This window comes from Thunnus thynnus, chromosome 6 (genome assembly GCF_963924715.1).
Source record: "Thunnus thynnus chromosome 6, fThuThy2.1, whole genome shotgun sequence".
Classification (NCBI taxonomy): Eukaryota; Metazoa; Chordata; class Actinopteri; order Scombriformes; family Scombridae; genus Thunnus; species Thunnus thynnus.
In genome coordinates, this window is record NC_089522.1 from 19,642,695 (window position 1) to 19,666,589 (window position 23,895).

The window sequence follows — 23,895 nt, forward strand, 5'->3', positions numbered from 1 at the left end:
TCTCATAAGCACAGACTTCCTGCAAAAGTTCCTACAAGGTAACAGGAGTTTACTGAGCAGATGGCTGCACAGACTGAGTGGATCTGTGTCAGTCCTGAGGTTCTGCCAGCAGCCTCCAGCGCCTGCCTCTCTGGGGTTTATTTGTTGGTCTTGAGCCTGTTTCCTGCTTCCATCTGTGGCCGCTCCTACAGCAGGAAGTGGGTCAGTGGGATTCCCACACTCAGCTAATTTCACACTGACTTTCTTCTGCTGAACTCGCCCGCTCTTGCCTTCTTGCTCAGCATCTTCCTCCCGCTTATGCCACGATTTTTTTTTTTTTGCTCACCTCCTCCCTTTCTCCCACCTGCAGCCACCCTCTCACCTCTTAAGCATGTGTTCTCCATTTGTGCTGACAGCCTGGCAGGTGTGTGCAGGTGTTCCCCTTATCACTCAACATCTCACAAACCTGACCCCGCTCCTCCTAACACACACACGCACAGCTCTATCTTCCCATTCAGAAACTGTCATGTCTGTCCTGATGAACTCATTTAGGGTTGTAACTTAATACAATGCCTGTTGAAATGTTAATTAATATTGGAGCATATTGAAACAAGGAGGTCCACAGAAGGATTTTTTTAAACAAAGCTTTTATTTACATGTGGCAGAAAAAAATGCACAACCTTAAAAAAGGCACATTCAACAAAATGGTTCATAAAAACTGTACGTCAAAACTTGTAAAAACATGTCAATGAAGACACCAATGATTCAGACAATATTGGTAAGGACAGGCTGTGTTTTTTTGGTCAAGCTTAAGTGGTTCTTTCATGTCCAGCGACACACTGTGTGTTTGTGGAGTTCGCCGCGAGGAGGAGAGCGGAGGGTCACCTGTCGTCGAGGTCACAGCTAACACATCTCTCAGCACCCTGCCTCCACAGTACACAATACACAGACAGCTGTCTCAACACACACACACACACACACACACACACACACACACACACATATGCCACGTATGTATAGTATGGTGAGGAATGACATCCCCGCATACACACAGACACACAAACACACCCAAGCAGCTGCAACATGGCCAGAGTCCCGGACCGGCCGGCACCAATGGAGTTTCCTGGGAATTAACTGCATGTCCAGCTGCCCTCAAATCACACACGTACACACAGTTGACAGGACGCTGCAAAAATGTGCTGCGGTTACCAATATAACCTTAAAAATTTGAGCCCTGAAAAATTAAAAAGGCACTTAAGAAGCCATTTTATAAAAAGCAACAGAACTCCAGTTTCCTCTTTCAGTCCTGTCATGGCTTTGAGCTGGCAACCATCTCCCCAAATGTCCTCTGGGTGTTTTGGTAGTAATCAGGTGGGGGGAACAGAACCAGCAAGCAGCTTCAGTCCAGGGAATGTGAGTCTATGAGGCAGGGCAGCATCCAGAGGCATTGTGTTTGTGCAGCAGGGACATGCGGCTGAAGGTCCGTGAGCAGGAACCACACTGGTACTTCTTCACTTCAGAGTGCGTCTGCAGGTGTGCGCGCAGGTTGGAGCGATCAGCAAAGGCCCGGTTACAGTGCTGACAAGCGAAGGGACGTTCACCTGGTTCAAAGAAAGAAAACTGTTAGCTTCGGGAAAACACTTCATTAGCAGGCTAAAAGCTCTGTCTTCTGGTCATTGTTTTTCAAATGAGCTACAGATAACCTACAAAAGAGCAGGAACACTACCATATCTCACTTAATGCAGATTGCCTGTTTTCATGCATAACCACTGCAAGGCTGAGATAACACACATTTGCTCACACATCAATGAATATCAATGAGCACAGGGTGCAACCAGCTGTTACATTTACAAGCCAATGGAGCTTGCTGATCAATATGAAAAGTTACTTTTGCTGCATACCTGTGTGTGTGCGTATGTGTCCTCGAAGCAGCCATGGTCTGGAAAAGGCCTTGCCGCAGGTGGGGCACACACAGGGGAGGGTGTGTGAGCGGATGTGCATCTTAAGGGCACCCAGGCTGGTGTACTCCTTGGGGCAGTGTTTGCAGTGGAAGGCCGGGCGTGCCGAGGCCTCTGTGGGCAGAGACAGTGTCTGCTGCAGTGGAGCGCCTTGGGAGAACTGGTGGTGGGACATCTGATGGTGAGACAGCGCTGAGAGACTGGTGTAGCTCTTACTGCAGTGCAGACAGTGGTAGATGTGCTGGATGACGTCTGGGCTGGGGGGATCTGAAGTACGCCCACCATCCTCCTCTTCTTCGCCACTGCTGCTGAAGGGAGAGCTACTGAGGTCCAGAGGGCCCAGTGGAGAAGGAGGTAGAGACATGGGGGTGATTGGGGAGAGAGGTGCAGGCAGGGGGTCCGTGCTGCAGAAGAGTGGGCTGGTGGGGTAACAGGTCAACGCAGAGCTGTTGTTCTGTGTCGGAAGTTCAGCTCGGGGAAAGCTTTCTGGGACAAAAGCTGACAAGACAGAAGAAAGGAAGTCAGGTGGATTTTCTTAAATGGACAGATAATCTAATAACACACTAAACTTATTTTCATTCTTGGTGTCTTGTTACAGCCTGAATTCAGCACAAATCTGCGTCCTCTAGCTTTTCCATTAGCAAATTTTCCAGTTGACCAACAACACTTGATTGTCTGTTTTGCACCCAAAAAGCTACATGCAAGATACAGTAAATGTCCACTCTTATCTGCCATATGGGTCTGTTCTACATCTGGAGGTAACTTGATGAGAAGCTCATGGCTGACTGTGATTCACTCACACCTGAGTTCAAACATGTCAGACTTAATCAAAAATCCATCTAATTCAGTAAATGACAAAAAACTTACCGGTTTGACTCTCAAGTTGGCTCTCCCTGTAGTATGGCTTCTTGTTGGAGAAATACTTCTTGACAAGGAATGACCGAGGCATGTTGAAGTCTGGCTTTTCAGGAATTAATTTTTAAAAATTATTCCAGCGGAGGAGCGCGCTCAGATCCAAGCAGCTCCTCTTCAAAGAGCCGCAGCAATCAGTCGGATCGAAAGAAAACGCTTGGAGAGATGTACAAGACAGCTACCAAGGTTGAAAGTATCTTGATAAGGGGAAGGCAAAGTTGCCTCCTCATATAGTAACCAGAGGGGGAGAAGCAGCAGGGTGGGTGGGCAGATCTCCGCCCAAAGACACACCCCGTGTGTGTGTCAGGGCGCCACCAGCCCCATTCACCACAGGTGCCCAAATGTGCCAAACGCTGCAGCGAATCGCAAATCTAATTGTGCATTTCACGCCTCTAATGGCTCACTCTTTCCCTGCAGGCATGTACTTATTGTCATTAAATGTGAAAAGATGAATGTGCGATTCAAAGTGCAATAAAGCCAAAATGTGTTTTTTGTATTTGAGCGGCGTAAAAAAAAATGTGCACATGAATGCCTTAAGAACAAGGACAAGATAGTGAGATGCAAAACAGATGGAATTAAAACCAACAGGATTTTAATGAAAAGCTTTTTTACACCTTATATCTTCCTACATGTCCACTCATTTACAAAACGTAACATGACTAACTGAAGCTGGAGCGTCCTCTGTCGGCTCATAATTTATCAGTCTGTGTGGTGGTCGACTACATAGTACTTGTATACACACACATTTCTAGAATAATCATGAAGATGTGCAGATATTTGTGTTTAAAGGTAGGATTTTGTGGTAGCTGATTTCCACGGAAACCGATTCTTTCATCGCTCTCTTGAAAAAACCTGAAGTGAGATCATTTCCCCTGTCAACTTTACAGCTGCGTTGGTAATGCTCTTTAAAACTATCAACGAGCATTATTTGAACAGCTTATTTTTTCTTTCATCACAAAGTATCTAGCATTCTGCATTTTGCAATCATTTAAGAGCGTTTAGACTCCTTACCTTCCAAATAAGTGACATTTTATGAAGGCTCTTTTGTGTGTGTGTGTGTGCCTGTTGCTCGGGGCTTTTACGCACCCCGGTGAGAAGGAGACATTTTTGAGAAGGTACAAGAGACGAACGCTCTGTTCTCTGTTCTCCCTTCAGTACAAAACACCAGGCACTCAGTTCATCCTGACCGCATCTCTCTCTCTCTCTCTCTCTCTCTCTCTCTATCTATCTCTCTCTCTCTCTCTCTCTTTCTCTGCAGGGGGAAATGACCGTTTAAATCAAAGAGGCACTGTTCTCCAGCAGGCTCACAGCACGATCTGGAGTAAAATTAACCGAGCTGACAGGAACAATATGATGATGTAAACCCATGCAGGGCTCTAAATCTTGTGCCTTTAGGTGGCATGAAATGTGGCGACCCATGATAATGCCCCGAAGGGAAATGGGCTTCACAGAGTGGTGGTTTATATTTTTTTTCTTCGTGTGCGTAAACGTGCGTCAACGTGTGTGCGTAATCCTCGTTATGTTTATGATTGTGATGAACAAGGTTTACCAGATTTGAGAACAATTCAATAAAAGAAAAAAGAAACACGATGTGTGATTAGTTTGGACTTTCATTGCTGTATTTAGCCTGTCTACAGATATTCTGATCTGGCTCTCTAGGTGCACACAACCGATGTGAGTCCTAAAATCAGGTGCCAGCCATCACACTGGGATGTCGCGGTCTTCAGTGCTGCTGTTTAGCATTGCAAAGGGAGTCAAAAGCTCCTCGGTGGCAGGGGTGAGTGGTGGGTGATGGGGGTGTGCACCTGTCTACAGGCGCCATTGTCACGGCATGCCCAAAAGTTCACACGTCGTTAGAGCGCTTGTTGACGCCGACGCCACGTAGACTGGGGGTCACGAGGGCAGGACAGCAGTAAAAACAAAAAGCAAATAGCAAAGACACACGTGAAAGTAATCTAAGTTGCAAGTCTGCTGTTTGGGATAAGTCTGACGGTGCAAATGGTATTTGAGACCTTTCAACTCATTGTTAAAAAAGCAGATTAGTAGTGCTACATTAGATACGTGTCTATATGTGTGTATATCTGTGAGTGTCTTTCTTTCGCCTTTTTCTCACACACACACAAACACAGAAATAATGACAGAATGAAACATCCACCTGACACACAGAAGGCTGTAAGTGAAAACAGCTGATTACACACTGTTGAATTTGCTCCTTGGATGGGGAACAGTTTGAGTGCAGGGCTGACTGCAGACAATTTGTGTTACAACAGAGTTTAGAGTGACCTCATGACACACAGAGGACGTGAAGACATGAAAAGTTTGCTGCTGAGAACAGATGTTTTCCTTTCTGGCCTCGGGGATAAATCAGTCGGTGTTCTCAAACTGTCCTGCTGAAACCCCTTAAAACTAAAAATAATGTGGAGGACAAATCATTCATTCTAATCTAAGGGAGGTTTTACTTGCTAATGCCAAAAAATGTTGTTGCCAAAAGGAATGTAGTTCTCTTAAATTAATAATGGATGTTTTTTAAAGGTTGTATTAGCTGGTTACTGTCTGAGAAACATGATTAAAGTTTTTGTAAGAACAAAAAAATATTGGCAACAGTTTATTGATTGCATGGAAAACCTTTGCTCGCACCTGTAACACTTGTTCAGTCTTTTTTTTTATTTTTCATGCGGAAACACAAACGTGTGACCCTGTAGCTTCTCTACCATGAACTTGCTGTGCTTTTTGTCATGTAAAGTTAAAAAAAAACTTTAAAAAGACAAAAAATTAGGTTTATTCAGGGTGTCACACAGAAAAACACAAAACATGTAACACAATCAAAGGTCATCGTATAGAGCAGGTTACAGAAACTATTCAACTGAGCAGAATAATTTAGCATGATTTATCAGAGAATCCCTGAATAAGATTATTTAAAAAGAAAAACTGAAGAGATTTCTAATAGATCACAGACAGATTTAAGGTTATTCTAACAGATAAATGATTTATACAGTTTACCATGACAAGAGCAGCACAGAAGCATCACAATGCAGTACTGCTAATTACGTTATAGACTAGTACTGTACCTTGTGTAAGTAGTCATGTGCAAATGTATATACTGTACATATGTATGGGATATTATTTCCACTTTTGTTTGATTATCATAAAAACATGAATTGCTTCAGTCTTAATAGCTGTTGCGTCGATGACAGCTATTAAATGAACAAATAATAAGTTGATATGACAAAGGAGAAACTGGAGCTTAAACACAATCAGGAGAAACATTGTGAGCTGCTGAGTCTGTGACATCACTGATACATCATGTCATTATAGAATATTACAACAATCAAATATTTAATCGACTGTTTAAAATACTGCAGCTCAAATAAGACAGATGTAGGTCAAACAGGATGAAATTATCAAAAACTAGTTTCAGAGAAATCTTTTTTACTTTAATTATGTTTTGTTTGTTACTTTAATCTTCTTCTTTGCTGTCATACGCTTTACCTTCTTGGATTTCTTCCAAACTGACGAGCCTGGCACCTGAAGAAAAACATGTTCTTCAAAAGATAAGATAAGATGAGATAAGATGAGATAAGATAAGATAAGATAAGATAAGATAAGATAAGATAAGATAAGATAAGATAAGATAAGATAAGATAAGATAAGGTAACTTTGTTGTCTGTCACAAAGTAACAGACATTTTCCTTTGTCAAAGCTCAACAATACACATTTAAACACATTTAAAAACACAGACATAGAGTTAAAACTACAACTGACAAGGACAATATTGAACAGTACAGAGCCTATTTTAGTTTGTTCAGGGTGATGATCGCAGAGGGAACAAAAGATTTTTTGTAGATGTTTTTCCAGGCCAGTGGGACTTTGTAGTGTCAACCTGACGGCAGTAACTGGAAGGATTGGTGCGGGGCCTGATTACATATACAGGAGAATTTCATTTTATGTTTGGTAGGGAGGGAGTTGTAAAACTGAACATCATATTGAAATTCATAATTTCTCTGACAGGATGATTGTGGATGAAGAAATGAGACACAGTTAGGAGAAACACTTTAAGGCACTGTAGTCATGGCAACACTAACGGGTCATGTCATAAAATCTTGCAAAACAAATTTCAGTTTTTTCAGGAATTGACTGTGAAGTTGACATTTGATATTCAACATGCTTTGATTTAAAAAAAAATGTTTTCTGTATTTTCATCATCTGAATACATTTTATATCATGTCTGAGCTGATGGGTGGTGGCCATTTTGCATCCCATTGTCCTTAAAAGTGTTTGAAAAGAAGCCAACTCCCGTGATCTGTTGTGATTGTACAAATGTGTTTTGATCAAGTGACAAAGCACACAAAGTGAGTTCAACAGAGCAGCTTAAAGTCGTGTTTTTTAAAACAAGTGCTGATGGCTCTTCAACCATCAGGTGCTTTGTTACCTTTCAGCGCATTCAGACAACAGGTAATGGCCACTCAGGCGCATTTACATTTGATGTTTATGCAGGTTGTTTGTCAGGTTCACCCTGCATAGTCTTCTTTGTACATGTGACGATTCAAGGGATGCATTAGATCTCCCGAGACGTCGGCCAATGGGTGGATGTAACGAGACAGTGATTCTCTGGTTGAATCTGAAAGAAAAGGATGAGTCTGTGATTAGCGCTATCAATGCGCTCTGATGTGTCTTCACAAACAGCCAGTTCACTTCTTGCTTGGTTTAGGAGTGTTTTTGGCCTCAAAGATTTCCACTAGCTGGTCTGAAGACTTTCTGTCTGAGGAGTGTTCAGACTCATAGATCAAAAATGTCTTCATAAGCAATTATTCATGAAATTAAAGGTTGTTGCAATTGCATGTGTTATGTCTGATTATGACTTTATCTTCAACCCCCCCCACATAACACACTTGTGCAGATATTAGCATGTCAGCTGATTCATTAAGAGTATTTATAATGTGCATGAATTATGTCTACTACTACTACTACTACTTTTTCACCACTGTGTGTTTGTTTGTTTACACATGTAGTCTGGAGTGTGTGTGAGTGTTGCCCTACAGTTCAGAGGTCCATAAGACCAGCAGGAGGGAGATAAGATTATCCAAGAGGAATGCAGAGCTGGCTGTACGGACACACACTCCCACACACATGCTCTGCACAGCCTCTCTGTTCAAATCTATCCGTTAGATACTCACATGTTTCAGTGACAATCCAGCTTGCTACTCTGCAACACAACATTCAGCTTGCTGGTTTACACAACACACTGCAGATGGGAGGTTGTGTATAAGGTGACCAGAGCAAAGTTTGTCCTAAAATGCAAAAAAAAAAAAAAAAACTCTCATCCCATCCCACGCAACATATATTGCATGTCTGTCCCTCTTCTGCTGCTCTACCTGAGCTTTTTTCCCTTTTTTTCCCTGTTTAATTGTTTTTTTCTTTATTCACATTGAGGGTGTAAGGACAGAGGGTGTTGTATTTTGTATACATTGTAAAGCCCATCGAGGCAAATGTGTGTTTTTTGTGATATTGGGCTATACAAATAAAATTTGACTTGATTTGACTTATGAAAATATATTGTTTATAACGTGCTCACACCTCCCAACATTCACCGGTTCCAAGACAGTTCAAATAATCTGTGCTTAAAGAATGAAACATACATTTATGATAAAACAAATGTTCCTGTATTAACTCAAAACAAGTAAAAAAACATCATGTTTAATCATAATGAGTATATGAAACCTTTATTTTACCCAGTTGTACACAGCAGCCAAGTACAATTACTCAAGTAGTGTACTTAAGTACAAAGTTGAGGTACCTGTACTTAAGTATTTCCATTTTCTGCTGCTTTATACCTCTACTTCACTACATTTCAGAGATAAATATTGTACTTTTTACTATTGTCACTAGTTTTTACATACTAAGGCTTCATTTTTATGTATTAAACTAGTCTTAGAAGTTGCTATTAGCTTGACCACAAGGAGCTACAACATTAAAATGCTCAGTGATAATCTTAGAAATATCTAATATTAGAAATCAAAACACTGATAGGGGTCATTCTCCTGCGTAATACTTTTACTTTTTCTTGTAATGAGGTACTTTTACATTGTCGTATTACTGCTTTTTTATACTTTATTGAAACATTATTTGAGTGCATTGACAGTGTTCATAATGTGTTCACAACCCTAAATTAATCATGTTTCAAGTGTTTTAGGTGCTCTTATCATCAAAAATATTACATATTTGTGATTCAAGAGGGGAACTCTGAGTCCACTACCACCACACAGAGACTGCAACCCTCTTCAGCCTTTCAGCTGCCAAAATTATCCTAGTGCTCGCTCTCCTGCTGTCTGCCTCAGCGACAGCTCTGTTTATAAAGTACTTTGTGTTACATGGTGTCACTTCTTCTTCTTTGCCCTCCAAATAGTTAAGAGGTGCATCAGGTTAAGAAGTTCTCCCAACAATTCAAGGCATGGTTAGCAGTTTCCTGAATTTTTGAGGCTCATCTTCTTTCTCTTACTGACACCTGATAGACGAGAAGTACAATATAAATCTGAAGAAAAGTCAGAATCATACCCATGTATTAAGTTGAATTTGTATGTATCCATGAGGTCTGAGGGGCCAAATCATGGGTGCCCACAGTGCAGGTGTGTCAGTTTAATAAACAGCAAAATTATATAATATTTTCAAGAGTAACTTTCTCATAAATCATGATAATATAATGCAAAGTGTCAACACAGCTACAAGAAACTGAAGCTAACCAACACAGTCCATCTTTTCTAATTTTGTTCCCTCAAAGTTAGTGCACATCATAAATGCATATATACATATGTACATAAATACATACATATATAATTAAACAGGTAGCTAGATAGACAGAACGAAGTACAACTACAAGGCCAAATTAAATACAATAAGTAAAATAGACTAAATGAAGTAATAAATATAAAATAGAGTAAAATAAAGAGAATATGTGAATAGAGACTAAAGATATGACTATAACATTAATCCTAATATGTACCGATTATAAACTGTACAGTTATAGTGATATATTGTAATGTAATGTGCAGAAGTACAAGTCAATATTGCTAAAATCTGAACAGTGAGGTGCAGAATTGTTATTTTGTTTACATTATTTTATATAGTGTCATTAATAATTACAATATTTGAGGATGAAAATTGACTCATAATATTTATATAAAGTTTTAAATTGTTGAAATAAAACAAATAATTCAACATAATATGATTATTTATTCTTCTGTTTGGACGTAAGCACTGACTCTTTTTTTAGATAGTCACTGAGGCTGTGACATTTCATGTTCTGACAGACTGTAATGGGAGGAAGATGAAGTTCATATTTTCATTTCTTCTTGCTGTCTCTTTCACTCGTTGCTGTTTCCCAGTTTGAAAACAGAGGAGCGACTACTTTATGTACTCTACTGTTTACTGTAAGTGTAACGAATTGTTGATCAAGTGCACCTGCAGTTTTATACATCTATCACCACCAGATAATAACACAATAACAATAATGTTAGTTATACTGTTGCATGATGCCCTAAACAAACATTTGACAGCACAACTGATAGAGTTAAATATTAGCAAACACTGTTTAATATCTATCTCAGATGGAAACTTTTCCTATTTTTATATGATGTGATGACAGTTGATTTTTGCTCTGACTACGTTGTGGAAACTTGAGATGTAAAACATACAAAAATATAATATAAAGAGCTTTTCTGTATTCCTTATCTTTCAAACTTTCTGGTACAATTTTCTAACATCTTAAGTAGTTGTGTATACATGTGTGTCAATGTGTCCACTGACAGACACACACAAACAGCCATTTGTCTGATACTAACAGAGATGAAATTGGGCCAGATGTGTGTGTTTGTGTGTCTCTGCTCTAAGCTTATCTGGACAGCAGGCAGACACAGTGCAGTCCAACCACAGGCCCCCTTTGATGTAATATATGGCACCATTAAAGGTCATCTAATGGTCAGCTGTTTATGTTCTGAGGAAAATGAACGCTCTGAGAGAAACCACACGAAGAGTCAGAAAACTTCCCGCAGTTAAACATTCTAAAAATCACATATCAGAAATATTAATAATATTTCTATCTTCTATTTTCCAGTTTTGTTTGTGTCTTTTTTTCTATCACTTTGTGTCTCCTAAATGTCTTTTTATGTTATATGAGCGACACATGACTTAAAAATTACTTTTGTTTAATACATCTTGGTTTGCAGAATATTCTGCAGTGTAGTTGTTTTTAATATTAAAAACTTATTTTCAACAACCACCTTTTATTGATATACCAGCTATTGAAATTATCAAAATTAAATTAAAAACCTTCTATTTTGAACTTTTTTAACCTTAATTTTCTAAATTAAGAAGTCATGATATAAAAAAATATTAAAAATATTAGAATAGAAATATTACCAGATCACAAAACAGAAATACAGATATTAATAAAATACCAGAAAATAAAATCTTACAGTAATAGAACAACATATTATTATTGTAAAAATCACATAATTCAAGCAAAACTGAAATAAGTTGAAGAGAATTGTAGAAAGCCAAAAAATTACATATATTTTGGGATGAAACCCATCACTTTATCATTGCTGTAATAATGTTTAACTTCAGTGATTTTTTTTTTCCAACTGGCCTGACAAGAATCTAATTTGTTCCTTTTTTAAATAATGAACCTGTCATCACTGATCTGCTGGTACCTGCAGAGTTCAACACTCCTGAATCATTTGATGTTTTCTGTTCTCTGTCAGGATCAATTTGGGTGAGGAAAGGATCAAACAAGTGGTGCCACCCACTGTTCACACGGTGAACTGATGCGCAGAGGGACTATTCTGAGATGAACCACAAGAGGGCAGCCAAAGACCAATAATGATCAAATGATTGTGGTTTCCAGGTCAGTGGTTAAATAAGAATCAGATATTGTATCATCTTGATTGTATACTGTATATAAACAGCAGGTTAGTTAGTAAAGGGTGCAAAGATCACAATCATGTATAAGACATTAATATCACTTTGCAGTTGTCACATAGAAAATAGCCACAGTGACTGAGCAGTATAAAACCCTTCAACCTGATAATACCAATCACACAGACAAATGTTGAGACTAGACACTGAGGAATGTGTGTGTTGTGCCAAACCCTGAAGCTGGAGACGGTCAACAATGTTTGTTGTGGTTCAGGCTGAAGCAACAGATACACATCTACCTGTTGTGTCTGATGACTCAGCAGCAGAGCTTTCAGATTGGACAATACGATGTACTAATGACTTGATGATGCACTTGGTGATGTAGAATTTTATCTGACAAGGGAGCCTTATTTAGAAAAGCTTAAATTTAACAGAACACTGTAATACGTCTACAGCTTTGACATCTCTTAAAAAGGTACATACTGTATATAACAAAACTGACTACATATAATAACTGACATGTTAATTGCAAATCTTGTCCATTTAATACAATTTTATTTGGTTTTAGACTAAACCCAAGATGAATGAAGTCAATTCATTTGAAAAACAGAATGTTTGACTGAATAAAGTATAAGGAAAGGTCCATATTTAAGGACGAGCTGCACCAAAAGTCAGCACACTTTGCATTTTGTGTGTGTCTGTCTTCAGTTTTGACAGATTGGATCCTTCTTGGCAGGGATGATAAAAGTCTTGTGAAGAGATGTTCTGTCATTCTTCACAGATGATTCTTTTCAGCTGCTCTTCGCTGGAGGAGTTTTGTTGCTCTACCTTCCTGTTTAAAATACTCTAAAGATGTTTGATTGGATTCAAGTCAGGGGACATACTTGGCCAGGTCATAGTTTTCACTTTTTCTTCTTTAAAAACTCTTATGTGATATTTACGGAGTGTTTGGGATCATTGTCATGTTGGAAAATTCCTCTCCTGCCAACCGTAAGACTGAGAGTCATTTTTTCATCCAGTAGTTGTGTATACAAACTTGCATTCATAGTGCCATCTGTAAATGTCATCTCCACTACACCTCTTGCACTCATGCAGGCCCATATCAGCACACTCCCACCTCCATGTTTCACAGTCACTGTGGTAGTCCTGGCCAGGTCTACACCAAAACAAGCTGGACCCCATCTGATCCAAACTAATATATTTTGGTTTCATCTGACCAAAGAATGTGCAGCCAGTATTCATCAGGCTTCTTTCCATGTTGTTTGGCAAAGCTTAATCTTGCAGTTTTGTGCTATTTTGTGAGCGATGGTTTTCTTCTTGGACATCGTTTGTAGAGGTTGTAGACTTCATGCAGTGTCTGAGCAGTCAATGAAACACCAATTTCCACAGATAATCCTTGTGCCAAGTCAGAAGCACTTATCCGTCTGTTTTTCAGTGCAAGGTTGCATAAAAAGCTAATTGTGCATACTGTCATATTCCATGGACAGCCACTACGCCTTCTGTTATTGGTAGTATGGTTTCTCCTGTAACTCCTAGCAACTGTGTTCTGGCTTATTAGCCCACTGATGATCTTGTACCCGATCCCATCTTCACAATCCGGTTCAGGGAATTCCTTACGATGTGGAGCCATGTAGCATTAGACACAACGCAGGCCAAAACTGAGAAAGTTGTGGTGTTCACAGGTTCTTTTGTAACCTTGTTCAGGCGATTAGTCTTTTTTTTGGAAATCACAAGTGTAATCATATTTGTTTCACTGGTCACAACTCACTTTTGTTGCATTGAGGTTTTACTTTGAGGCCTGTATTTTCAATGTAGTCTATCTAATGTGTTTTGTCTTAATTATAAATAAGACCAAATACCCTACACTTCACCCTAAAAATACAACAATTATTGTAAGATGATGCAATTTTGAATCTTTTATAACATTTTAGTGATATTACACAGGGGTTGTACTCAGTTTTGTTATATGTTGCGTACATTCTGCCTGTGACCTGCAGCTGAAGTACAGTAGTCTGTGGGAGCTTCAGACAGGAATGATGGATCTGTCTCCTCCTTTTGCATCTTCAGGAATGCTTGCTTGACACCTGGGGAATGAATCTGTGACAATTATGTAAAGATGGTTCTTAAAAGGCATTTTTAGGTCATAATGTACGGACACATAGTATGTGGGTTAAGTAGTTATGTGCACCTGAATAGTACATGTGAGGGCTTGACCTTCAGAGTGGTCCTGTTTCATGGCAGATAGTGTGTCCTGCTGGAGAACCAGCCTCGACCAACTTGCTAAAAGCAGATGACATGAATCTGTGTCAGCTTTATTTTTTCTGGGTTAGGGGTCTATCCGAGTGTGTGTGTGTGTGTGTGTGTGTGTGTGTGTGTGTGCGTGCGTGCGTGCGTGCGTGTGTGTGTGTGTGTTGCTCTTTATAACTTTTTGACCAAATCCAAAACGAGCGTTGCCCCCAGGGTTTCTGTCAGTCTTCTCATTCCTTCCTCTGGCTGCAGGCTGAGTGAGCAAACTGCTGATTTACACTCCTTCACTGAAGACTGAGTTTCTCTGGCAGCCAGTGGTTAACAAAAACTGAAAGTATAATATATTTATGTTTAAGAAAACTTAATTTGAAAGAAAAGCAGTTACATGAAAAGCAGTTCATAGTATTGACGTTTTTCATGATCAGCCATTGTGCACAGTATCATTCAACACACATCAAGGCAAAATATACGTACATTCAATTCACGATAAAACAATGAATTAAAAAATTGGAGAAAACTTTATTAGTAAACTGTTTGTCTGTCCATCAGGTATAATAACATGCTCATTAACGGTGAGACTCATGGACAGATCTTGAGACGACAGGCCCCTAAACAGGGATATCCAAAAGTATTGAACTGTGCTTCATCAAACTTGTGAGCACATGTGAAATCCATGTTTTCACATGTGAAATATAAGGGAGGTCACATTAATCACGCATGAAATGTACATGATTCACATGTTTGTTTGTTTTTTGTTGTTGTATTTTTTGAAGGGATTACATTAGCTCACACGTTTGCAAGAGTTGGGTCTAAATCAGAATAGTTATATGCTGTGAAAAGAATTTCATTTGTTCCAATTAATGCTTGAGCACTAAAATATAAATGAGTAGGTGACACACCACAACACAAAGCAGTTTATCCAGTTTGGATAATATTTCAGTGTATAAACACAAACAGTAGCTTTCTTCCTTGCGTACATTGCTCCATGAAAATCAACCGGTTGACCACACAGATGTAGATATTTCTTTAAAAGAGAGAAATGTTCAGTAAGGAGCAGTAAATATCCCACAGAAAACCTGAAGGGATAAAAAGTTAAATGTGTTGGCTATCCCTTCTGTTTTTCACCTTTATGAAGGTCTGTTATTGACATGACTGACTGAGTCCTTTCACTCTACAACCAGAAATATTATTAACAGTCAAATAGAGATTGTGTTTAGGTCTCCCATAACCCGTTAGGCCCCTCGACCTGTAACATGTACATCCACTCTCTATGGTGACTGATTAAAGACACCATCAAAACAAAAAGCAATAGGAAAAAAAGAGATAACTAAATTTTAACAAAAACAAATGTACCCCAAACATATAGTGTATAGCCATACATACCTGTACAGACATCTTAGCACACTCTATCTAAACACTGAGCTTGGACGTTCATCTTTGACCAGTATAATAAACCTATTAAGTGGAGATTATTTTGTTACATGTTACATATATCCACACAAATTCATTGAACTGTACAGTATACAGTTCTCGTATAATATACTTACATAAATATTCACATTACATTACATTTTACACTCTACCTTTTATATTTTATCCTTTACAGCATCAATATTCACACTCTGTCCCATGAGGCTCAATTTTTTTCATACCCCATGTTCCATTTTCACTTTTTAATTAAATACATGTATTCTATTTCTTACTAGCTTTATGTTTTGCTTTGTGGAAGTGTCCTCTCCCACAATCCTGTTTTCTAAAAGTGTTTAAATTAAAATCATATAATCACAGTCTATTTAGAGCTCAAGCTAAGTATTTCTATACTTTTTATCTATAACTACTAAATGCTATCTTACCAAATCTAACTGAATATGGCAAATAATAAATAAATGCAATAAGATTTTTTAAAATATGTTTTTATATCAATCAATTATATTCATTTTAAAAAAAAGATGATAGGACTTTCTGGATTCAGAGCAGTTCAAATCAATTCAATTCAATTCAATTCAGACTTGACCAAGGACACAACTCACGGGGCTCATTAGAATAACAAAATACAATATATACAAAAAAAAACAACACAATATCTTAGAGGAAACAGTTCACTGAGCTGAAAGTTATACAATGAGAATAATCGTCAAAGTTAACTTTAAAGTTTACGCCGTAACAGCGTCATGAATTCCTTGTTATGTAACGAAACCGAGATACTAGGTTGAGTATATTTCCTTTACGATCGCACTTCACCACTCATCACACGATAAACAAAATAACCGCACGACTGCATGTTGAAAAAAAGAGTGGAGATGCCGGGGATTGAACCCGGGGCCTCATACATGCAAAGCATGCGCTCTACCACTGAGCTACATCCCCTACTGGAAACGTCAAGTGTGATGACGTATATATAAATGTTAGCATCCGGGTATGTCTCTGGACCTGTAACAGGAGATGATAGATGAACGGAATATTTTTGTTCTGACCGCGGCCAAGTTATGTAATCCGAGGTCATAACTTTAGCTTGGCTTCAACCTTTTGAACCAGCAACCTGTAGTCAGACTATTTTTTGTTTGTTTATGTTAGCTCAAGTTAAGTAGGGACGTTTTGTTGAATGGGTAAAAAAAAAAAATTAAACTAAGTGCTGGAATTGAAGGGGATCCAAACTGTTTTAGTGGTGGTTTTTAAACATGATTTGAACTGACGTCAGAATGAATGAGTGGAAAAAAACAAACTTTTGAATTTGAAGCTTTCTTTTATTTAATCCTTGCTCTGTGCTATTTTTAGCCTACAGGTCTTGTTTTGGTTTCAGCGTTAGGGGACGCGTCCTGGCAGGGGGGCCCCTCTTCTTCCCACACTATCTGAAAGAAAAACTGGTGGAGATGAAGACAAATGTCCTGACAGATAGCCAGAACACTTACAGCACAATGTTTCTCAGATAAACTGACCCTATAGAGGCTGAAGTACAGTGCTTTTTCATCATTCAAGGTACCCTAATCCTTTGGGGAATTTAAAATAGCTCCCTCGTTAAGTTTCATAATACCCTCCAGAGGAGCAGGAATAGGGGGGCTGACATCCCCCTCTGGAGAGCACAGCCTGTCCTCACTCGTGCTGTGTTTATCAGCACATCCTTGCCAAGGACACCACTTCCAGGCCCTGTTTGCTCTAGCCTTGTAGGGACAGACCCATGGGATGCACGCATGGCATGAGGGCTTTAGGAGAGCTCAAGAAGGGACTAATGGAAAGAAAGAGAGAAAGGGTGAGAGACTGATACCTCCCCAGCCTTCTCTCCCTCTCCGTCTGCAGTATGAAATGCACTGGCCTGCTGAGGGGTCTCCCAGCAAGTGGGGGGGGGGGGGGGGGGAGGCACGCTGGCTTATATCAGCTCTGTTGTTGTTGTGGTGGTGTGATTTTGGATGGGTGACAGGAACCTGCCATGTTGAGTCTGTGCTGAGTAAGGAATAGTAGAAGTGTTATGTGTGTTCAGGGGGTTATCTTGGGACTGTGGGGTGCTGTTGAGGGCAGCATGTACAGACACACTGTATGCAATATGAGACACAGAGAGAATTCTTTATCTAAGACCACAGACCTCCAGACGTTACAGTGGACAGTGCAAGAAGTAAATTACACTTTTTTTTAACTTAATGTAGGCTATACTGTCATCCTTGTTTCATATTTCAGATTAGCTTTGGTTTGGAGTTTAAATACTGCCTGTGACAGGTTTGTACTTGCATTGCTTTTGTATTTGTCTCCACACCTGTGCTCCTGTGATCCTGTGATATACACAAACACAGTGCAGTGGGCCTGGAAACAGATTTACCTCACGAGTGGTGGAAAAAATATTCAGATCATTTACCTAGTATTCTTATACTTCCACTTCAAGTAAACGTCCTTTGTTCAAAATCCTAAAGCACAGAAGCACAAAATGACCTGCATGAGTTATTATTATAAATTACATTAGTTGATAGTTATGCATGAACATGTAAGTAGCATTTTACTGTTGTAGCTCATTGAGATGGTGCTAGTTTTAACAACTTTATACCTCTAGGGAGTTTAAGTTATTGTATTTTATACATGTTTTATGTAACAACCATCTCATAAATAAAGTGATGTAAGAAGTATAATATTTCCTTCTGAAATGCAGTGGAATAGAAAGTAACATCAAACAAATATTCAAGTTAAGTACAAGTACCTCAAAACTGTACTCAAGTAGTTCACTTGAGTAAATGTACTTTGGACCAAACATCAAGGGACGCATTAAAGGCTCAGATTTGGCCACGAATCAGCTATTGGACACACACATGTTTTTTTTTGTGTATTTCCCCATGAGATTTATAAATCTTGATATTTTGAATCTCCCTGTTCATGGTTTGTCAGTGTCTTTTACATAACACCTATCAAAGTGTGGATTTTGGAGATGTTGACGCAGATGCAAATGGAGATGTTTTAACTAGTGTTTTAAAGGAATAGTGTGACACTATTGAAAAATACTCATATTCACTTTGTTTAGTTAGATGATACCACTGTCATCATGTGCATGAGCATGACCTACAGACCTTGAGCAGTAAATCAATGAGATCAAGTTAGCATTAAAACTGGAAACAGCTAGTGAACAGCTAGTCTAGCTCTCTCCAAAGTTCAAAAACCTGCCTACCAGCACCTCTAAAAGCTCATTAAATTACATGTTATATCTTGTTTGTTTCTTCTGTACATCTAACAGAAACATAAAAACAACTAGTGGTTGCTTTACAGGAAGTTGCATGCTAATCTTGGTGACCACCTGCAGTGTCCACTGGTTGCCTGCCAACCTGAGGCTGACACAGAATTCCAGGAGGTCCCTCCCCATAAAACTACAACTTGTCGCCACTTTAGTCAAGACTGAAATATCCCAGCAACTATTTGATGGATTGCCATGAAATTTTGTAGAAGCATTCATGGTCCTCAGAGGATGAATCCTACTGACTTTGGTGATCCCCTGATTTTTCCTCTAGAACCACCACAAGGTAGATATATTTTGTTTTTAGTGAAATTTGATATAAACATAAATGTCTCCCTGAGGATAAATTGTAATACTTTTCTGATCCTTTAACTTCATCTAGCGCCATTATCAGGTAAAAATTCTAACTTCAAATACACAATATATAATACAATGCAAACAGCTTTATTAATCCTACGAGGAGCAATTTGTTTGGAGCTGCTGGTTGTACATACAACACAATAACATACAAGCAAACAAATAAATAATACAATACACAGCACAGAAAATGAGTGAAAAACACCAGGGAGCTGTATGTGGAATAAAAATCCAAAAATAAGATCATTAAATAAGCTTGATAAACACTAAAAAGATCAGATAAAGCATTCACCAACAATGGTAAGATCTATGGAGCATTTAGTAGTCGAATTACAAACTACTAAATGCTCTGTACGTCTGACTATCTAAAACAACACTCACATTCCCATCTGCCTAAGCTGTACTTTAGTGCTAATTAGCAAATGTTAGCTAAATAATGATGGTGAATATTACTCCTGTCAAACATCAGCATTTGAGCATTGTTATTGTGAGCATGATAGCTTGCTGACTTCAACATTTAACTGAAACACCAATGTGTTGCCTCACAGGTCCACAAGTGCAGCTGTAGACTTTACGTCTTGTTACATTTTGCTTTGTGAATTAATTAAATAAACAAGATACAGCGTGTTCATTGGTGAGTTGTGAAACCAACACATTTTGGCTTGTGGCCTTCACCAGGATAAGCCAAACAGCTGAGCTGGTTTGCTCCAAGTTCTTGTTGCTGCAAGAAACCCTTACTGGCTCCATTCTCAATGCATCAACATGAGAGTGGTTTAGATCCAGTCTAACTCTTAAAGGACCACTGTGTAGAATTAAGTGGCATCTAGTGGAACAGACTTCAACAGAAATTGAATATAATATTCATAAGTATGTTTTAATTAGTGTAAAATCACCTGAAAATATCTTATGTTTTTCGTTACCTTAGAATGAGCCTTTTATATCTACATAGGGAGTGGATCCTCTTCTACGGAGCCCGCCATGTTGCACCACCACGTTTCTACAGTAGCCCAGAACTAACAAACCAAACACTGGCTCTAGAGAGGACCTTTTGCGTTTTTTGCAAGTTTCATGGCCACTGTATGTTCTCCTACACGCTTGAAAGGGGAGGGGGTTGGTTGCAATCTGCAAGCTAACCACTAGATGCCACTAAATCCTACACACTGCACCTTTAACAAAAAAGAACAAAAAATCCCTAAATGTCATAGTATTCATTTCAATTACCTTAAATATGGCAGCCTTACTCTTTGTAATGTACACAGATCTGCAACCTGAACAGCCCCACTGTGTCATATGTAGGTCATTATAGTGCTGCTGGCACAGTAAGGTACACAGGGAGCAGGTCCGACCTATCTCCTGGGGCTGCTGGTCTTATCATCCGCCTGCAGCCACTTATGCTGGGGCAGAGAGGCCTGAGAGAAGAGGTGAGAGAGAGGCACCGAAAATAAAATCTGCAGAGGAAGCTGGAGTCAAAACACATGAAAAGAAGTTCAGTAAGGTCATACAGCAAGTCAACTAAAACATTTTGTCATTACATTTCACTTCATCAACTAAATAATCTCTGTTCACTGACATGACATGATTTCCAAAGAAGGGATATGACTGGATACACCTTTTACTATTTAACACATTTTTTCCCATTTCTCTTTTAAATAAACACAGCTACAAACAGTTATTTTTTCCTGACAGTCAATTAAGTCAACAGAATATTGTAAAAAATAAAAAAATAAATAAAATAGAAGATGCTTCTGTGAACTTTGAGTGTTAGTACTGTCTCCTACACACACCACGACGCATCAAGATCTTTTTTGTTCCTGCTCAGGGAAGGGATGAGTTGTCAAACAGCCTCTCACAAACAAGTTACCTTACTGTCTGTTTCAAGCGTCATCACGCAGGAAGTTTTCTGAGTCAACCTGTCCATTGCCACACCTTGGTCTTTAACTGCAAACAAAATAGCAGTGTTTACAACGTAGGGTTTGGCTGGTAAGAAGCCCTCTGAAGTTACGCACATGCCTCAGTCAGCTGTGTCAGCCGGGGCAAGGACTCGCATGCTGTTAAACAAGAGCCTCATGTCACATTCATGAATATGAACACACGCAGGGAGAGAACAGAGGGAGAGAGATACAGCGAGACTGCACTGCTGTGACCTTTCACCCATTTCTCCAACCAGCTTGGGAAACTGTGGGAATCCTGTGAAGTCAGGCAGCTTCAGTTAAAGCTCTGGCTCAACAATGTAGGGGAGGTAAAAAAAAGAAGCAGACAATCTAAAACCATAACTTCTTCTCTGTCTGTGTCCTTGAGAAACCTATTCAAACCTCAGTTATTTATAATTAATCATCAAAAGTATCTTGAATAATATCTATAATGAATCATCAGTTACTGGCATTGCAAGACGTGCCACAAGAACATGGTGTAACATGTTCCACCAGGCCTGTGACTTGATTAGTTTTAGAACACAAACACAAGCACAGATGCACAAACTGTTCTCGCTAAATGTTTGTGTTCACTGTGTTGCTGGGTTTTGGATATCATCATCACTGCTAGGTGAATGTGGGTGCTTTTGTACATGTGTGTCTGCGAGAGTTGCCTAGCACCTGGTAACCGTATAGGCCGAAACCTTATCATCCTGCATTTCGAGAGCTCACACTGTGCTGGACTCCTGCTATCGGCTCTCGCGAGTGAGGTAATAACATGACAAAGTCTAGCAGAAAAAAAGTATAACTTGCTAAGAAGTCTGTGTGAGACACAGGCTTCTGGGGACACAACCCTGTAAGGTGCGGTTTGTTTGTTTTCATTTGCTTTCATTTGCATTCAGGACGTCCACCCACACAGGTCTGATCAAACATAACATGACATAACCTGAGTGCAATGCTGAAACAAAAAATTGTAATTACATGTTCTAATGCTAAAGTATGCTTTACACCCAGAATCTCCCTCTGTTAATCCCTATTAGCTACACTTTAATGAAAGTGTACAGTAGACTTTCCTCAATATAATATAGTCAGATCACAGGTAGATCTACAACTACAGTATCTCCTTGACTACTGGCTGAGTAAGTTAACTGTTCCTGGGCCACAAACAATTGGCATGTCACACAAGAATATCACTAAAGCTTTTTTTTGGTATATAAGGCAAATATACAAAAACTTAATTTTTGAATATGTACATATAAAAGAATCAGGAAAAAAATGTCCAAGAGGAGACACACCAGGACTTTTACCCAACATTAATAAACACACTACATGCACATTTCTGTCATTACCCAGGTCAAACTATAAGATTGGCCTCAAGTTTGACCCGGTTCCAGTTGGATCATCATGATGTCTCCTACTGGGCTGAGTTGTAGTTGGAAAGGACATAGGAATCCAAAACCCTCACACACTACAGAGTAATGTGCAAAGACTGTCCGATTCTGTGCATATCATAAACATCTTGGAAACCAACCTGTAATTCTAGTTTTGTGTTAGTTGTTACTTTTTACTCAGTAAGACTTAAGGACTTCACCTTTATGACCAGTAGTAGTCTTTCTTTTATATGTTTGTTTGTTCTCTTGTTCATGGATTAATAATTTTTTTTTTTTTTTTTTTTAAAAGATCTTTTAAACCAGTGGTCATGGTCAGACTTTGGCGATATTAAAGCTATAAATAGTGTGCTGTCTTTACTGAAGCTATTATCCGCTCTACAATAAGGCCTGTCAGCATCCAGGTGCATACATGTAACACATGCATATGTGGACATAAACACTCACTCATACATGTATGCATGAACACAAACAAGCTGTGAGGTTTGGCTACTAAATCAATAACGTACACTTGCGGATTATGCATAAATACTCTGTAGACTTCATACGAACACAACAAAAGATGATTTTTCACCTAGAGCGCATGCATAAACACACGCACACACAGTTATGTCAATATGTCACCAGTTTACACAATCTGCAATCATAAAAGGCATTGAGTATCCTCAAAGCTTCACAGACTGCAGAGTGTAAAAGTGACCACAAGGGGCTTGCACAAAAACCTCTGCACAGTTCATTGGTTACTCAAATACTGCATTCAGAAAAAGCGCATCTGATTGGCTGGTAAGTGTTGAGTGGCACATGGAGGTCCTCCCCACCAAGGCAAGTGAAAAGAAGGATGTTGAGGGGGAGGGGAAAGAGGTCTATTTACAAATGAAATTTAAAGTAACATCACCAGCATCACTGGATAGGGAAAGTTAACCTTGTTTATGGACTGGGACTGTTTAATAATTTGCATATTCAAGGTTTGCATGAGCATTTGCTCCTGTAAATGATCAATTTTATAACTGTATAACACAAGAGGTTGCTCTGTGTCTTTCGTGCTGGACACCGTCCAGGGCCTGACTGAGATTAAAAAGTATAGTGAAAATGATGCAAACATTTAAAAATAAATATCCACAGAGTAATAGATGCGGGGAGGTGATACAACAGGTTAGCTGCAACAGCTTCAGCTTTGTGCTCTTTTTTCTGCAGGTGAATTTACCAAGTTGACAATTTAATCACTTTGCTTTCAACAGATCCTCATCTTTCCTTGTTTAGAAAGGCCTTGAATTTGGAGCTGTGTGAGCACGGACTCAGGATCAGTTTACCATCCCCCAGCCGTGACTTAAGCCAGCTGTGACGAGTGTAAGCAGTCGCTGATCACGGATCAGTCTCTGAGTTGAAGTCACCATTTCCATCTGGGTGCAGGTTGACAGCTCCTCTCTCCCAGCCCCCCTACCCTGTTACCTAGAGGCCCGGCTTGTGGCTTGTGTAATATTCTGATTGGCTGGTTTGACTGGTGTAGGCGGGGAAAGGGGCGTGTCCGA

At 39.3% G+C, this 23,895-nt stretch overlaps 1 protein-coding gene and 1 non-coding gene across 2 annotated transcripts; both read right to left on the bottom strand.

Moving 5' to 3' along the window:
* Positions 1 to 1,252: 1,252 nt before the first annotated feature.
* Positions 1,253 to 3,082, bottom strand: snai1b (snail family zinc finger 1b). Its single transcript, XM_067592429.1, has 3 exons — positions 2,805 to 3,082; positions 1,881 to 2,435; positions 1,253 to 1,580 (listed from the first exon to the last, which is right to left on the bottom strand). Exons 1-3 carry the CDS (start codon positions 2,884 to 2,886, stop codon positions 1,399 to 1,401), a joined length of 819 nt encoding a protein of 272 aa, XP_067448530.1. The 5' UTR covers positions 2,887 to 3,082; the 3' UTR covers positions 1,253 to 1,398.
* Positions 3,083 to 16,301: 13,219 nt separating this feature from the next.
* Positions 16,302 to 16,373, bottom strand: trnaa-ugc (transfer RNA alanine (anticodon UGC)). The gene has a single exon. It is a non-coding gene; the product is annotated as a tRNA-Ala (tRNA).
* Between the last annotated feature and the right edge of the window lie 7,522 nt (positions 16,374 to 23,895).

Coding starts and splice junctions, on each gene's coding strand:
- snai1b (XM_067592429.1), bottom strand. CDS start 2,886: ATGCCTCGGTCATTCCTTGTCAAGAAGTATTTCTCCAACAAGAAGCCA. Junction 2,436..2,804: donor CCAACTTGAGAGTCAAACCG/GTAAGTTTTTTG, acceptor CTGTCTTGTCAG/CTTTTGTCCCAGAAAGCTTT. Junction 1,581..1,880: donor ACACATACGCACACACACAG/GTATGCAGCAAA, acceptor TCTTTGAACCAG/GTGAACGTCCCTTCGCTTGT.